Raw genomic sequence first — 18,234 nt, 5'->3', positions numbered from 1 at the left:
TAGAAAAGTTGAGGGCATAAATTGTACTGAAATATGTGTAAAAGTACAAATATTGCAAAAAAAAAAAGCTCTTAAAAGTACAAGTACCAAAAAAAAAAAAAAATCTAATTAAAGTAACATGAGTATTTGTACTTTGCCACCTCTGCTTGCATGCAGGTGAACACATGCACCAGTAGATAGAGAGCAACGTTGAAGGCCGAGGTGAGGACTTCTTAAGGAGGTTTGGAAGAAATGGGAGTTGGTCAGTGAGAAAGGAGAAAAAGAGGAAGAAAGTTGGAGAAGCCAGATTCTTATACGTCTGGCTGAGGGTGTTTAATCAAATGAAACTCAGTTTTATAATAAGAAATAAGGTTGATCAAAGTTGAATCATCATTTAAAAAATGGTAAATACATTTGCTTCAGTTATTTTTCTCTTAAAGACATAGTGGAGGATGTTCTTTTTCCGGGTGGATCACCAAATAAGTGGTCCTCCTAAACGTCTTTCTAGTGATATGTTTACGTAAGGGAGTGAGTCTGACATAGTGGAAAAATTGCATATCTTCTTTTTGGAGAGTAAGCTTGTATGAGTGATGCAAACAGCAACTTTTAAACAGCGTGCACGAGGAGAAATGGGCTCCTGCATGATCACACGCATTAATAGGTGTTCCCTTTTGGGAGCGGGTACAGGGTTGTGCATGTGCATATTTTTTTAAAATGGAGAGGGTGGGTCTTTCTAAAAATTTAGAAAAATCCTCCACAATACCTTTTAAGGGTTCAATTATTACAATAAAGGGGTCATAGAATGATTCTATAGGGTATTTGTTGCTGGTCCTTAAAGGGATAGTTCGGGATTTTTGACAGGATCTGTATGGCATCCCCATCACCAGTGTCATGCAATCACACTGACTTACCCCTGGCAGCATCCTGTGAGCAGAGTTCTCGTCCAGCTTTGGTCAAGCCGAAAGTAGTCCGGCAGGTTTGCTAGACCCAGCGAAATAAAACGTTTCTCTTCCCAAAACATTATGTGTTCAAAAGAGTGATATTTTTGCATCCCAAAAACATTGTAGTGGAAAAAGTCACACGTCGTTATCACTTGGACGTATTTTCTCTCTGTTCGTATCAGTGCGCGCCATCATTCTGACAGCGAGCTCAACTTTGAGGAGGGCAGGGAAGTCGCTGTTGTTTGTGATGCAGACAGCAGCTGCTGCAACTCCGACATCCTCATCAATGGAAAGGTTCTGTATCTCGGGCATTACTAAATCCCACTCGTGGCAACAGTAGCATCCACCTCTGTCTGCATTAATTCGCACTTGAAACAAGTGCACCATGATTTGTCGGCCACCCTGGATATCGCAGCTCCAGCTGAGGCTCCTGCGGCTCCGGCTTCAGCTTCCATCACTTCTCTGTCCACCCTCTCTCTTTCTGCCCGATCTAACTCCATTTGTCGAAGTTCATCGTCAGTGTACTCGGGTTCATAAAGATATCCCTTTGGCTCTAAGTGGAAGTCGATGTTTTCCTCGTCGCTCTCGTAGTCAGACATCTTCCCCAGTAGTAAACAATCGCGAATCAAACAGGTAGGCCCTTAACCTGACAACAGCCAGATGCATGCCTCGCTCCGCCCAGCTAGGAGCTAGGCTGAGCGAGACATGCATCTGGCTGTTGTCAGGTTAGTAGGCCCTAGCTGTCAGGTCATGGTGGTTTCAGAGTATTATTTTCAAGCTTTTCTTTTAAAGAATGATAACACCTGCATACAAATCTCTTTATTTCTCTGTGAAAGGCGCCAGTCGGCCGGTGCTAGCTGTCCTGCATGGCATCTTTTGTTGTTGTGGACTCAGCTGGGGGCTCTCTGCTGTTGCATGTTGACTGGGCATACAATGACATTACTGCTGGGTTGATTTAGGTGTGTGTCGGAGCCAGCAGGTGATCTCAGCCCTGTGGTAATGAGCACAGTAAAACACCAGAGTGCTAGCTGCAGCCTGTCAATCACGCCAACAGTGGCGGTGCTGGCTGAAGGGGATTACATCAGCGGATGAGATCATACTGCATCTACTGCAAGGCTGGAGTGCCCTCTTTCACTTCCCACCACTTAGTGTTCGAGTTCTCCTACTCAGCGCACACACACACACACACACAGATACACTGTGTAAAGAGAGATGCTCTCCTCTCTTTGCTTTTTCACACTAAGTGGTTTCAGGTGACCGTCTCCCTCTCTGTCCCTTTCTCATGTTGGTTTGCGTCTTTCTTTCCCCTCCAGAACTTTTTTCCAGAGCATATGGTGGCTTTGTGTCATGAGTCCGATGGTTCAATCCCTCAAGCACAGCTTTTACAGGTGAGGAAGGGGCCAAGCCAAATGTTAACTCTTTGCACAAAGGTCATAAGGCTGCTCTGTAAATATAACCTACATTTTTCACATTCTTTCTGTACCAGATGGAGACGTTGTGTTTCAGAACTTTGTTTTTGCATGTTTTCAATCTCAGCCTTATAATGAATTCATGTTATTGGGGTTTAAAGTGTAAGAATTACACAAACTAGCATATTTACTACTATTTATGATTATCAAATCAATTAATCCAAGAAGAACTCATCACTAAATGAAAAAAAATATATAAGAACATATTTGAAATATAGGGCCAAAAACATTAATAATAACTTACAATTCTCATAACATTGATATGAGAAGTGTGGCGTGCGTTTGTGGATCTCTTGAAAAATTGAGAATTTGGGTTCGGACTCTGAATAGGCAATTTTAACATTAACATCTTTGATCTGAGCTTTTGGACTGTAACTCTGAGTCGCTGTTCTGCAGGAAAGTTAAATTTTGCATCCAGTCTGCATTTAGTTCTGTCTAATTTGCCTTTTAACCTTACGTTTTTTTTAAATATTCTTTTTAGGGTGATAAGCTTATAATATTTAAGGTAACTAGGAAGTGGACCTCTTACAGATTAGATCCAACAGTAGCTTTCTTGTTGAGCTCCATTAATCCAGAGTTGTGGTGTGGAAAGCTATAGTTGTCCTATCCACAGATTCTCTCATTTAAGCAAAAATTAATTTTAAAATTGTGGCAAACCCATCAGTGAGCTTAAAGGTAAAAGGTATTTTAATTCCCAAACCTGTGGTTTCAAATAAATGGAGATAAATGTTATGATTATTAAATCAAAAATACAATAAATGGTTCTTTGTTTTTGTTTAAAATCTTCTCCCCCTAGAATTAGAATGTGTGTAAATGATGATACAAAAGGCAGCAAGAATTTATAAAAAAAATTAACAAAAACATGAACAGATGGCGATTCGTAAAAATTAGGGATGCTTGATATTGCCTTTTTTGCCGACATTCGATGTGCCGATGTTCCAAATGCTGAATTTTCGATTCCGATATAAGCCGATACCGTTATAAACTAATTTCACATCATGCCAGTCACAAAATTGACTTACTGTGATGCCCCACTACACACTGCATATTCCACAGATAATTACTGAAGTAGAGAACAAAAACAGCATTTCAACTTCAGGAAAATGCTAAATTTGACATTTATTTTCAACACTTTCTTAAAAACATTTTGGAATATGCTTTTCCTGAGATTAACCTGACAATTAATATTCAAGCAAGAGATAAATCTCTTTTCTTCACAAATAGGAAAAAAGTGTACCTCACCATTACAGCTGTTTTGCACAGAATTTAATGTAAACACAAATGGAGTCCAGTGTGGGATCGCTGTTAAAGGACGAAGTCTTGGTTCCCCCACGCATGACAAGGACCTCACAGTCGTTGCAAATCGCAAACTTCAAGTCATCATTTGAAATTTTAAAAAAGTTTCACAATGCAGACATTTTTCATTGCAGTTTAGCTTCGCTGCTGCTACACAGTTTGCCGTCTGGCGAGGTTTAATGACATCATCAGGGTGCGTCAAGTGTTGGCAAGAGCGCTAGCTTCAACATATTTCGCAAAATCTAGGCATTATATCATCGGCTTTTAATTATCAGGGGGAAACCCGATAAGGATATGGACAGATATCACATAATTATATCGCCCGATAATCGGACATCTCAAGTAAAAACATCAAAATAGGGTCACCATATTCCAGTTTGATATATTAAAAAAAGAAAAACTCTTCATTCCTCATCATCACTTTATAAATGTTTATTTATATACATATATTTTATTACAAATTAATAAATAAAATATTTTGCCTTGAATATTCATCTTAAAATGTATTATTAGTTTGTTCCTTTGACGTCTGTCTATATGTTTAATGTTAGAGGTAATCCATCCTTGCATGTTTCATGATTCTAACCTTGTTTAATATGATTTACTTCTAGAATTTTCTGAACTCCAGCAGCTGTCCAGAGATCCAGGGCTATCTTTATGTGAAGGAGCCAGGAAGGAAGTCCTGGAAGAAGCTCTACATGTTCCTGCGACGCTCAGGCCTTTATTACTCCACTAAAGGAACGTCAAAGGTCAGAAATCAAAGTTGTTATCATTCCTAAGCTAAATCTTTACTTTTCTGTGAAATTTTATATTTTCCAACAGATCATTATAAACCAAATCTTAGCTGTTTTAATTTTTTTTAAATGTAGATTTCACTCTTTTTTTCCCATTTTGTCACAGGAACCCAGACATCTGCAGGTCCTCTCAGATCTCGAGGACAGCAACATTTATACCATCATCACCGGGAGGAAACTTCACAACGCCCCGGCAGACTACCAGTTCTGCATCAAGGTAAAACATGCAAGCGACAGCTAAAGATGTATCCGGCCGTTTCAAATGAGATGTACGTGAGATAATAGAGATTTGTGCTGCTTGGTGCGTTAAACCGTCCCATCGGAGGCGCCTGCTTCAATAAACCCCCTCAGTAACAAAAGGCTCCACTCCTTCCTTGCTTACGGTATCATGCGTGTGTCTGTGTCAGAGGACATGAGGGTTAACGCCACCCAGCAGGGGGTTAAACACAGTCTCTTCTCCTTGCATTATCTGTGGTGGGTCACCTGCTGATCTGGGATAAGCCTAGTGGGATAAGCCTGGATGGTAGAGCGAGTCGCCCCTTTTAACCTCTTTAGCTTTTTGCCTCTAGATGGGGGGGATGGGGATTCAAAGAGCTGCACTAAAAGCTGAGATTTTTGCCCCTTTTCACCAGATGGCTCGGTTTTATTCGGCCGTGGAGTAATGAAAGGGGTATGATCGGCCCTTTGAGACACGGCCACGTCACGAGCCAAAGCTTTAAAAGTGTGACGGCGCTGTGGTTAAAGGCAGGAAGCCCTGCTGAAGATGACCTTCAAATAAGTTTTAATTCCAGCAGCGTGATCTCAAACCAAACGTTTTGACTACAAAATCTAACCTGGTTCCTAAAGGGGTTGATTAAACTAGAAGAAACAAATGTTTGATGTCAAGAATAGGGCTATGTAAAAAAAAAAAAATGCTTTTCTAATTCTGAATCAGTTTCTGAAAATCAGTATATATAATGCAAGATTCAATTAATTTTATTTTTATAGCGCCAATTAACAACACATCATCTTAAGGCACTTTACAGTTCACCAGATCATACAGTCAAATTGATTCAGTTTCTAAGGAAAAGAGTTAATTGCATCGACTCATTGACTCTAAGGCAATCGCTCACTGTAAGCATGCTTGTAGCGACAGTGGAGAGGAAAAACTCCCTTTTAACAGGAAGAAACCTCCAGCAGAACCAGGCTCAGTGTGAGCGGCCATCTGCAGAGGCCGACTGGGGTTCAAGGAGGCAGAAGCAGAGATACAAAAAGCAGCTGTAAAAGGCGTGGCCCTGTTCAGGAAACACACAACCAGGCAGACAAGCTCTGAACCAGCTCCCATGTCCGAGGATGAAGAGAGCACATCCAACCAGTAACAGTTAGAGAAACAGGACTACACTGGAAAACAGGCCGATCTTGAACATCTGTAAACAAAGGTGTTGATGGCAGCAGCATCTATGATGGAGTCACAACCAAACAGGAAACAATGCGGCAACGCTACTATGAGAAAAAGCAGAGATAGCATAACGTTAGAGATTGAACTGACAGATTCTACAGAGTGGGAGAATAGAGATAGAATGATGAAATGGGGGTCCCTATGTCCTCCAGCAGTCTAAGCCTATAGCAGCATAACTATAGAGATAGCTCAGGATAACCTGAGCCACTCTAACTATAAGCTTTATCAAAAACGAAAGTTTTTAGCCTAGCCTCAATAGTAGACAGGGTGTCTGCCTCACGGACTAAAACTGGTAGTTGGTTCCACAGGAGAGGAGCCTGATAACTAAAAGATCTGCCTCCCATTCTACTTTTAGAAATTCTAGGAACCACTAGTAAACCTGCAGATTGAGAGCGAAGTGCTCTGTTAGGAACATAAGGAACAATCAGATCTCTGATATAAGATGGAGCTTGGCCATTTAAGGCTTTATATGTGAGAAGGAGGATTTTAAATTATATTCTGGATTTAACAGGAAGCGAGTGAATCCAAGATAGGAGAGATATGATCTCTCTTTTTAATTTTCATCAGAACTCTGGCTGCAGCATTTTGGATCAGCTGAAGGCTTTTAACTACAGTTTGTGGACTTCCTGATAGTAAAGAATTACAATAGTCCAGCCTTGAAGTAACAAATGCATGGACTAGTTTCTCAGCCCTGGACAGGATATTTCAAATTTTTTGCAATATTCCGCAGATGAAAGAACGAAATTCTAGAAACCTCTTCGATATTCAAAAATAACACCAAGATTTTTTACTTTATTATCTGAAATCAGTTTAATCCCATCCAAATGAAGTGACTGACTAATCAGCTTATTTTTCAAAGACTCTGGTCCAAAGACTATAACTTCTGAGTTCTGCATTTTCTCTGTCCTTACAGCTATCATCACTTTATTTTTTTAGTGTTGGATGTTATATAATACCAGTATCAATATGCAGCATAACTTCACAGCTATGCATCTCAAGTAGGGGCTGAAAATGTGTTTTTAATTCCAGCGATCCAATTTGAGATGGGATCAGATCACAGGCCTTATTAGGAAATCATGTTTCAGTTTCAAAAATACGACTGTTGGTGATACTTTCCAATCCTTCCTTCAGCTAATAGGAGACCAACTTTGACCTCCATAACATTTCAGTTAAACTACATTTCTCATTACTACTTTTTTTTTTTTTTTTTTTTAAGAATAAAACAACAGAATTTTGCTCTCATAAGTCAGAAATTCCAGGCTCAAGTTGAAAAGAATCAGTGAGATTTTCTAAAGTCCACATTTAAGTTGATAAAATAAGATATTTTGTTCACCTGTGCCGTCCACCTCATTCAACATGTTTGCAATATGTTAAAAGCCCATGAATCCATCGTGTGTTCAGATGTCAGGCCTACACATCCATATTTACAATGGGTCACTTGTTTTAAATAGATGAGCCCTTGGTTCTCTCTAACGCTGGTGTCTCAAAGGTCACCTCAGGACGAAGGATCATGGGATGAATATTCTCTTTTTTCTGTTGTTTTGTATTCAAGGATTTCCTAAAACTTTAAACATTTTAAGATGCCATGCAGGCCAGTGGAAAAGTACTAGGCCCACAGCACCATGGCCCCATGGTTTTTTGTTGTTGTTGTTGTTTTTTTGGTGTTGCGTTATTAGCATCTTGTTTGTTTTTATATCAACACTACATAGTAGCAGCTGTTTTTTTTTTCTGCAGCCATTTGTGATAAACTAAAGGAAATGCCCCCCTGTGTCACATTTTATTGGTTCCCCAATAAGCCATGGCTTACTTATTAGAATAACAAAATGTTTTATATGAATTGAAAATATTATACTAGAAGCATCAATAGTTTTGCTACTTGTGAATTGATTAAAACATTTATTTTTTTATTAAAGAGGCTTTTTTTCCCTGGAGTTCAGATGGTTTTGAGTTGTTGTTCTATAGTTTAAACATATTATACATATAAGAAGTCTAAGCTGCATCCGTAAGATAAGGTGTAAATTATTCCCTCTTCTGCAAACCTCCATATCTCAGTTAATCAGATATTTTTAACCTTAGTGGTCTTAATTAAACTCTATATTTCTCTTTATATCTGTAGTAATTTCAGATAAGCACAATACATTTAAAATGGGTGTAAATAGATGGGTTTTCGCTGCCATGTTTCTTTGAAGACGCTGTGGGAGTTTGTGAATTTTTAGATATTTCTTAAAATTGGCAGAAATCCCTGTGGCCTCGTTAAATTAAGATCATTAAAGTTTGACCCGGTGTTATGAAACATAACAGTTTGGAGATGTTTGCGCTCCACAGAACCGAGGCCCGGCTCTGTTTGTGCTCACAATGTGTTTCTCATTAATTTTAAACCCCGCTGTGTCCTCTGCTTGGTCCACAGCCCAATAAAGCCAGGAGTGACTGTAAGGAGCTCAAGATGTTGTGTGCCGAGGACGAACAGAGCAGGACATGCTGGATGACTGCCTTCAGACTGCTCAAGGTGAGGGATCTTCTTTCATTTGTCCAGTTAGAGTCCATTCAATGAAGACCTGCAGCCGACTCCTCTCCCTTCTTCACAGTATGGGATCGTCCTGTACCAGAACTACAACGTGCCGCAGCAGAGGAAGGCCAACAACTCGTCTTTCTCTGCACCTGTGGTGAGGATCTCCCCTCTGCTGTCATCCAATCACAACCCAGTTATCAGGTTACCTACCTGGCAAAGACGGATTCACAGTGGTCGGCTGTTTAGTCGATGATTCTTCATTGTCAGTGAGATAAAACACAAACCTGGGACGTTTTTCACATGGTGTGTGTGGCACCGAGGAGTGAAGGCATAAAGGCAGCATCTTTCAAAAACTGAGTTTTATCTAACTGCCCAGAATTATTCACACCCCTATCAGATTTGCATTTGAACTGGCTTTTGTTAAAGTGAAATGTTATATCTAATGGTAAAACCGCCTGGAAATGTGATGAATTGAGGAGATGGACACGGTAGATTTAACACATCTAAATTTATTACCTTTTTAATATTCAATGGAAAAAATCTTGATTGGCATTTATGCCTTCTGATACTTTCTGAACAGCCTTTTCCTCTTCTCCATTTTAGCATTTTATAATTAGTGTTGAGCTGCAAATAAGTTTGGAAAAGTTTCCATGCAAAGCTAAAAACCACGAAAGGCAAATTTGTTTTTATTTTTTTTTTATTTTAGAAAAGAATATAAATTTTTGCACTTAGAAAAATAATCTTTTTGATCCACTTGAAGAAACTTTTACTTCTGGACTGTAAATCTAAGTTTCCATTACAAATGGGTGAAAAACAGCTCATATTCTGCTAATTTTGAAAATACACAATTTCACTATTTCTATTGAATAACACTTTTAAAATTGCACATGATGACGTTTGTTTATGCAATAAGTTGAGCTCAACATGGCAGCTGTGATTGTAAATAATTATTATGAGATATATCCATATTTCAGCCACAGCTTTAGTGTCCTTCATCTTTTAACAAAGCAGTAAGGTCCATTAGCAGAAAACAAAATTAGTGATTTCACTGCAGTTTTACTAATTTCAAAGTGAATAAAAAACGCCTCATTGAAGCATAAAAGCTTTTTATCGTAAAAGGTGATTTTTTTTTTGTTTTTTTTTCCAAATTATAGTTTTAATTAAGTTTTGCTGTTGTAATTTGTGCAGTTTGATTGACAATGGAAAAGGAGTTAGTGTAGATTACTGACAAAGATTTCCTATTCCTAGTTTTCTTATTTTTAAGAAGTCATTTCCAATGAAAAACTGTGATTGAAAGGATCTGTATTTAAGATTGTGTAAAGATTATTTATTTTAACTCGTTTAATTCAGTCCAGCTGTCAAAGTTGGAATTATAAGAAAAGTAGAGATCAATACATGAGTGCAGACCTTCGACAAACAGCTCAGTTCACATCTCACAGTCCTGAGAACATTCCTACAGTGGATGGTGATCTGATCACTACCAGAACCTCATGGGTTCTAACTCTGGGTAAAACACACCTGTGGTAAAAATTTCAGAGCAAGTCTTCTAGGACTTTTTCTGTAATCTTCCTAACCATAAAAAACAACCAACCATCAAATAAGCAAACCAATGCAGGCAAAGGTAAATCACTGATAACCATAGAAATTTGGTGAATATGTTCTTCTAAACCAACTGAAAAATAAAAAAAAAACTTAAAAAGTCTCAAAAGATTTATTTAAACTTGGCATACACTGTACCATTTTTTCAGTCGTTGCACGCAGCTGCAGCTCACACTGTATGACGAAACCGCAGGGTACTGATGCGACCTACCTGCTCACACTGCACGTCTAAAAACCAGAGATGGCGCTACTGGGACTCATCTTTCCAGAAGCCAAACCAGTAGAAGAGGAATATGAAGCTCATTGATTTCAAAGTGAAACGCTGCCTTGGCAATTTGCAATTTTGTGCTAGAAGCCCTAAAAAGAAAAGGCGCAACGTATTTGGAGAAAGACATGGCTGTACAAGCGTGGCGACTACGGTCTATCAGTTTTACAGAAAAAACTCAATTTCACTCGCACCCCGCCATACTTCTGTGTTTTCCTCTGAGAGGAAGAAAACTGAGCGATTTGCTCACGACTATCGACTGAAAATCCACCGATCCTGGCCCCTGTTATGGTCCCTGTACTTAAAACATACACTACAAAAATGTGACATCAGTCTATTTTCTTGAAAAGGGTTGTATTTTGCCTCAATTTGAGTGGGTAGGAAAGACAATTTACTATTGTAATCAGATTATTTCAATTTAAAAGAAAAAAATCCATCCTCTTAGTTTCCACTTAGCGCTGAGACAGATACAGAGTTAACTGATGCAAACTTTAGTGCAGTCTGACTTAAAAGTTGAAAGCTCCATAGGAAAGACTGCGGTTTTATTTAATCCTGAATGTCATTAGAATCTATAGCAAAGCTGCTCTTGAACTCCACAGATTTATCCTTTAAATCTTCCTTTTCAGAGTATTGACCTGGTGGACTAGTGGGTTAGAGCAATGCACTTGTTCTCTGAGAAGGTCGCAAGTACCCGCTTCGATCCCCCAACTCCTGAGCAAAACACTTAACCCCTGATTGCTCCCCAGGTGCCACACAATGGCAGCCCGCTGCTCCGCAAGGGGATGGGTCAAAATGCAGAGAATGAATTTCCCCATTAAAGAGAATAGGGGGTTTTCAGGTGACGTCACGCTCACGTGACTACTCAGCGCGTCCGCCATATTGGGTGGCAGCCTTAGGCAATATTGACAGTGAAAAATGGTGAAATCGTGTGTAATTGTTGGTTGCACGGCCCGTGGAGGTGGAGATCAACGCTCTTTCTATCGCATACCAGCCGTAATCGTGAATCAATGTGAAAAAACAAAACAGCTATCTGAACAACGCAGTCACCTATGGCTGACACGGATATCCAGGTCCGATTTGGACTGTGTTAAGCTGGAATACGCCAGAGTCTGCATTGCTCACTTTGTCACAGGTAATTAACTGTCAAGCATTTAAAACATGTAAGAATATATTAATAATAGGGCTTGGGCGTCATGACGTATTACTTTCCGTGGCCGCAATGTTGACTGCCTCCGCCGCCGCTACTCAGACTATTGCCTATGACTACCGCGTACTGGACTCCCTCTCTCAGCCGTGTTTTAATTTGATTAATTTCACCTTAACTTGATTTCAACCAGCGGGAAAAGGCTCAAATATGTGAGAAACCCGGAGGGTTTAGGGAGGTTTGGCAGTAAACGTTACTAACCAAACCTTTGAAACACATAGCAGCTAGTTAAAAGTACATTATATGCCTGAGTGGTTGTTAGCACTAATGGTTAGCACTGTTTGCTGGCTTTATGAGCTGCAGCTCCTGAACTCATCCATTCGTAAACTGCACATGAGACTCCAAGGACTTGTAGCTTTGGAACTGTTAGCGCACCGCCGGGCCGTTAGCCACCTAGCATAGCGAGCCCTGCGCCGGATTGCTTACATTTTTACCATCTTATTAAAACTCACCCGTCGACGTATGATGGCGATTTCCTTCATGTACATCACTTCGACGTCTCGCACCCAACCAGATGTGAACTGGTTGTGAGCCTCTAGACCCTTGTACGCTCTCATTTCCTCAAGAGTGTGCAGAGGGTTTTCACTGAACACCAGGTAATGAACTATGTCGCCGTGCTCTACATTTGGCCAATCATCTGGATTAGTGCTAAACAAGGCACCGTGGAGGGCATAGGGGTCCATATGGTCGATCACGGAACATTTCCTCAGATATGTTCCATGATCTGGTGGCTCTAGCGTGCTGGTGTACTTATCCATTCGTGACATGATATATATGATATACGATAATATGCCACCAAAGATGGCGGACCGGAAGCTGGCCAGTGACGTCACTGAAAACCCCCTATTACATTAGATTTCGGTTTAAATGTTAAATTTTTTAATGCATCCACTTTTTATAAGGACTAACACAAACCCAGGAGTTAATGTCTCTGTGTTTTATCCTCAGGTTTAGCTTCAAAATGTTTATTATAGTGAATATTTTATGAAATATTTAGAAATACTTGGACTTTAGGATCCATTAAACTCTAACCCTTTCAATCAATGTCTTAAATGTTTGTGGACGTTTCATAGTACAAACACAGACCAATTTTTTATATCAGGCTTTTTGCTCAAATCTCAAATACAAATGCTGCATAAATGTGAAGAAAAAGCAAAGTTTTTCAGGGTTTCTAAATAAAAAAATGAATTCAGATCTTGAATTTAGGGCTAAAGAGAAATTGAACTCCTTATTTTAACCTCAAACCTACCAAGATCTCCTTCCAGCATCAATTAGAGTATCAGCCAACTGCTACATTGGTGACCCTGGAGGAGTTGCAGATCTGCAGCTCAGGTTTACTAAACTGCTGAAACTGCAACTTTTAGCACAAATCTGTCATTTATGGAGGAAAGCTGTTCTTAAAAAATTTAAATGGTAGAATTAAAAAGTGTAGATTCCTTTGTGTTTATTGATCACATAAAATCCTTATAAAACAAATAATTTTAATGTAGCTGAACAAAAATTTGTTTTTAAAGCAAATGTCACAATTACAATGAGATTTCATATTAAGAAAAGGCTTTAGTTTAAAAATTGGAGGTTTCTTTAAAAAAAAAAAAAAAACTTGTTTAAGCCTTTTCTCTTCTCTCTGAAGAGCCAGAAGTTCAAAGGGAACCTGAACGATTTAAGCTGCATGTTCAGAAATCCAGGAGAGGCTTGTGCCTTTCTTCACAGGAGTGTTTGTGGATTGACTAAAGTGGGTCTGTGTGCAGACAGGATTTGTCATGCTTCAGTGACTGCGTCTGGCTTGTTTGACCTCTGCCCTTTTTTTTTTTTACCCCTCCCTCCCCCATCCACTCCCACTCAACCCCGTTTCTGGTGTGTCCCCCTCCCCCACCTGCCTCCGCTTGCCACCTTTCCTAATACAGCGGAGCGTATCTGAGAACTCCCTGGTTGCCATGGACTTTTCGGGAAGAACCGGCCGTGTTATTGACAATCCGGTGGAGGCTCAGAGCGCCGCCCTGGAGGAGGGACAAACTTGGAGGGTAAGCAGATCAATCACACTGCAATATTCCTCATTTTGTTTTTTCTGTTTTAGTTCAGTATTTAAATCTTTTTCATCTCCTCTTGTCTGGCATTCTGATACTGATATAGATTCCGACAGGGATAAATATTTCTCCTTCCTTCCCCGGATACTTTATCGGACTAATAGAGCACTGAAATCCAGGGAAAGGCGACTTTTATCCAAAATTTGTGGCCTCGCCATCTCAAGTTATATTTAAAAAATTTTATTATGAATATGCACTGAAAATACTTTATAAAAACAAAATAATTTGTAGAATGAGCTGCATTAACTTTTTATAAAGATTATTAGTCGTAAGGTTGTGTTTCTAGATGAATGATGAGCACCAAGCTGAGCTCCATTAAATGCTGTTATCATTAAACAGCGCTCCGTTTCAGCAGTAAATTAAATCCTAGAGACTTTAAATGTAACAGAAAAGTGAACTCTTAAATTCACTTTACCGGTACATTAAATTTATTTATATAGTGCTAATTCACAACACATGTAATCTCCAAGCACTTTATAGAGACAATTCAACCAGATCATACAGTCAGATTGGTTCAAAGTTTTCTATCTAAGGAAAACCCGCTGATTGCATCGAGTCATTGACTCAAAGGTAATCCCTCGCACCAACGATGCTTGTAGCGACAGTGGAGAGGAAAAACTCCCTTTCAATAAGAAGAAACATCCAACAAAACCAGGTTCAGTGTGAGCAGCCATCTGCTGAGGCCGACTCTTAAAATCTTAAAGTCTTTAGATTATACCGGGTCTGCAGGGATTGTTTTTAAATGTGCAGAGGGTTCTTAGGGGTGGATAAAATCCTTAAAGTTTTATATTTAAAAAAGTAGTGCAAGGTGTTGAAAGTTTAAAACAAGAAAAAAGGCCATAAAAAGACATGCATTCTTGGACTTCCTTAAATGTTTTGGATTTTTTTTTTTTCAGGTTAGGAATTCAAAAAGTAAAGCGACCGCCTTCAATACGTCATTATATTTGTTTGAACTTTAAATTCCAGCGTTACCTGTTTGTAGCTAATGTCTTCTTAGAATTCTTCTCTCAGGTGAATTATTAACAAGTCGGTGCATAATACCATGCCTGAAAAAAAGCTAATTCAGGACAAATGTTGGCAATGTTGCTTTCAAAAGGATCCCAAAAAAACTAAAATTCTGCTTTTTGTTGCTGCTTGGAGCCCATTTTAAAGCTTTCGGCACACTGAAGAGCTTGAAGGCTATTCAGAGGTGTCTATTATCAATGTATTGTGGATATGAATGTGAACTGTAAGTATTATCAATAAGAATGTTTGCCATATATTGCTTTTTCTGTTTTAAAATTTAAAATTTCAATTTAACAAACAGTCACTCAAAGCAGAAACTCATTAAGATGATACAGGCTGTTACACAGACCATAACGCTGTATCATAATAACGATGTTGGCAGTTAGTACTTTTTACATCTTGGTAATTGATTTACGTTACTTGCGATCTAACGCATTACTAATATTAGATCAATCAAAATGACTTTTCATAAAAGGGGACAGATTTTTACTGCAGGAGGCTAATATTCACATTGTGACTAGGCGTGAGTATTGGCATGTGATACAATACATTTAAGGATACTTGGGTCACAATATGATGTTATCACAATATTTTAGTATTACTATATATATTGCGATATTTTACCCAGCTGTCAAAATCAAATCTAGAGATTAAAAAAGGAAGTTCTGTATACGTTCACCTGAATCCATCTTGTTTGGGGTTTGAATCGGTCCACATTTTCCAGTGTGACTGCTTCAACTGCAGATATGGTGCTGCGCTGCACAGCAAAAAGGCTCCACGGCGCCACCTACCAGAGGTAGCCCATTTTCCCTCTTTGTTTTAGTAAAAAAAAAGTTTTTTTTTCAAAATGGTTATTAGGAATTTAAAGATCGATATATACTGGGCAGCCAAAAATCACGCTATATCACCAAATCAATTTTTTTTCACACCCCAATTGTGATGCTGATAGGCTAAAGAGCTGCAATGGAGGATTGTTTATCACGTTAAACACAGGCTGAGTGGAGATTAGATGAAGCATTGCTCCTAATAAAAGCTTCTTATGTCAAAATGTTTCTGTAATTTACTCAATATGTGCAGAAACTAAGACTAAATTAGAAACATCCCCAATCTAAAGATGATCTTCATCTCAACATTGACTGGCAGCCAGCTCTTTGTTGTATGTTGCTCTTTACTATGTGTAAACCTTTAATCAAATCACAAATCACAAATCAAGACCCTTCATCACACTTAAAAAACATCATATTTACATGGTGAATTTTCAAATCCCTGTAAATAGAACTCCACCCAATGTTTCTACTGCGTTTGACCATATTCCTCTGATCATGGCTGCACTTGAAATGTTAATTTAACTGCTAAGCTGCTCATTTACTGTTGAAAAGCTTTATGCATGGAAATTTCATTTTCAATGCACTCTGTGTATTGAAAATGACAAAGTTTGTCTAAGTCTAAATGGTACAGATTAGTATTATTTCCTTCATTTATTGACAATATACCTCTTATATTTCATAGTTGGACTTCGAGTTGTATTTAAACTCCCAGTTACAGGAACGTTTTCCACATTCGTAGATCGTAAAAACTTACTCAATAGTTTCTTTTACTAGTAAGTAGTTTCTGTGGAGAACTAATGATCTCAGCACTGGATGCCAATTAGATTATTACAACTGGCACATTTATATCGGACACGTTTAGTCTGATTGGCTGTTTATCTGATTCCTTAACTACATGTAAATGAGAGTACAGGTAGGGTAAAATGTGCTCCTTGAATTTAGGAAATTGGTTGTGGAAAGTCCTTGAAGGCGTGGGAACTCTGCGGTTCACAGTTTTCCTCAGCTGATGTCTTGAATCAGTGAGGACAGTCCTGCTGTAATTAAATTTACACTAATGAGCAAATGTTCCATCAAAACGACTCTCATTTCTTTTCCAGACAAAAGAAACTTGTAAATGAGAGGATCTTTTTTTGGAGTTCAGCCAAAACTAACTCAGAATCTCAGCACGCAAAGAAAAACATATATATATATATATATATATATATATATATGTATGTATGTATATATATATATATATATATATATATATATATATATATATATATATATATATATATATATATATATATATATATGTGTATGTATAAAAGTAGGCTGACATGATATAAATGACATACTTTGTCATAATTAGCAAAGACAAGATATTGATGAATGAAGGAGAACTGGTTCATGTTTTAAGTAGGACTTTAATTTGGGGATGAAGTGAGATTTAATTTTAAAACCTGTGGGAAAGAGACTTCTTCTGGTTGAGAGTAAACTTCCACACCAATCTAACCGCCCCCCCATTAGGCATCAGTCAGTGTTTTCATGCTGGCGCCAGGCCTGGGCCAGTGTTTAGTGATGAGCAATTAAAGAAACATGGCTTGTAAACATGTTTGGCTGGAGAAAGCAGTCAGTGCAGGGTTATGTTTGAAATTTAGAACAAACACGGCACAATGCTGACGGGGGATTTCTTCAAACGACTGTTTACGGTCATAGGAATCGTATAGAGAAGGCCCTCAGCTGTACGCTGATAGCTGTAGAGCGCCCGGAATAAAAGCAAGTTATACAGCTAACAGGTTTTATATGTTGGAGTTTAGTGGCAAACTTTCTCATTAAACAAGAAAATGCTTAATTTCTTAAAATTTAAACCAAAGTCTGCCTCCTGAGAGCGTCCAACAGATATTCCCATAGGTGGTTATAGGCAGGGGCCAACAGGGGCCAGCGCCCTTGGAGAACTGATCCTGGCCCCTCTTATGGCCCCTGTACTCAAAACATACACTACAAAAAATTGAAATAATTTTCTTAAAAAGGGGTGTATTTTGCCTCAATTTGAGTGGGTAGGTAAGACAATTTACTAATATAATAAGATGATTTCACTTTCAAAGAAAAAATCCATCTTATTTCAAACAGTTTATATATAATTATCTTATTTTGAGGGAATAATACAATTCTCTTTGGCAATCATCTTATTTAGCCGCTTTTTAACCTCATTTTCTACATTTTAGATGACTTTTTGCTGTGTCTTACTAAATAAGTCATATGATTATATCCATTGATTCAAGAATTATTTAATTTTGGTTATGATATCATGATTACAACCATATTAAGATACAACCAGGTTTTTCATTATTTTTTTTCTGTATCCTCATTAAAAACAACGGCCCCACCCCCGGCCCCCCTGGTGAATTTAGTCTAGAACCACCACTGGTTATTCCTACTTTTCATAATATCAACAGTCAAACTTTTCTCCCTGTAATGGTTCCTCATTGAACTCAGAAAGAATCCTATGAAGCACTTTCACCTTCTAATTATCTGAAAGGTCTGATGTAGAACAGTTTAATGTGTAGATGCACAATCATTTTCTACAACTGAATAAAAAAGAAACCGAGGTCATAATTTTCAGACCAAAGGAGGAGAAATCTGCGGTTAGCTCACAGCTGCAGCTGTTTCATCAACCCATTTAAATGCATTTATTCCCTTTTTCCTTGTATTTCATCTCATTTTAAAATCAGATATTTAAAGTGGTGATTCTTTAAAAAGGACAAATAACCTCTGGTTGATATTTATTAAATTCAAGTAATATCTTTCTTTGTTAAACAATTTAAAATGGCCCTTTGGATTG

At 38.4% G+C, this 18,234-nt stretch overlaps 1 protein-coding gene across 5 annotated transcripts in view; it reads left to right on the top strand.

Annotated features, from left to right (window-relative positions):
• Positions 1-18,234, top strand: part of LOC119792939 (growth factor receptor-bound protein 10-like) — an 80,959-nt gene that overhangs the window by 60,592 nt on the left and 2,133 nt on the right. For 4 of the 5 annotated variants that reach the window (XM_038299793.1, XM_038299794.1, XM_038299796.1 and 1 more), the window contains 6 exons: positions 2,234-2,308; positions 4,297-4,434; positions 4,586-4,696; positions 8,325-8,423; positions 8,503-8,580; positions 13,399-13,515. In XM_038299793.1, coding sequence (XP_038155721.1) covers positions 2,234-2,308; positions 4,297-4,434; positions 4,586-4,696; positions 8,325-8,423; positions 8,503-8,580; positions 13,399-13,515 — 618 coding nt within the window. The remainder of the gene's footprint in view (positions 1-2,233; positions 2,309-4,296; positions 4,435-4,585; positions 4,697-8,324; positions 8,424-8,502; positions 8,581-13,398; positions 13,516-18,234) is intronic. The other variant, XM_038299795.1, reaches the window with a different exon arrangement.

The sequence above is a fragment of the Cyprinodon tularosa genome, unplaced genomic scaffold (assembly GCF_016077235.1).
Source record: "Cyprinodon tularosa strain WSP-4 unplaced genomic scaffold, ASM1607723v1 ctg435, whole genome shotgun sequence".
NCBI lineage: Eukaryota > Metazoa > Chordata > Actinopteri > Cyprinodontiformes > Cyprinodontidae > Cyprinodon > Cyprinodon tularosa.
Note: the sequence above shows the minus strand (reverse complement) of the source record. Positions and strands in the feature narration are given on the sequence as shown.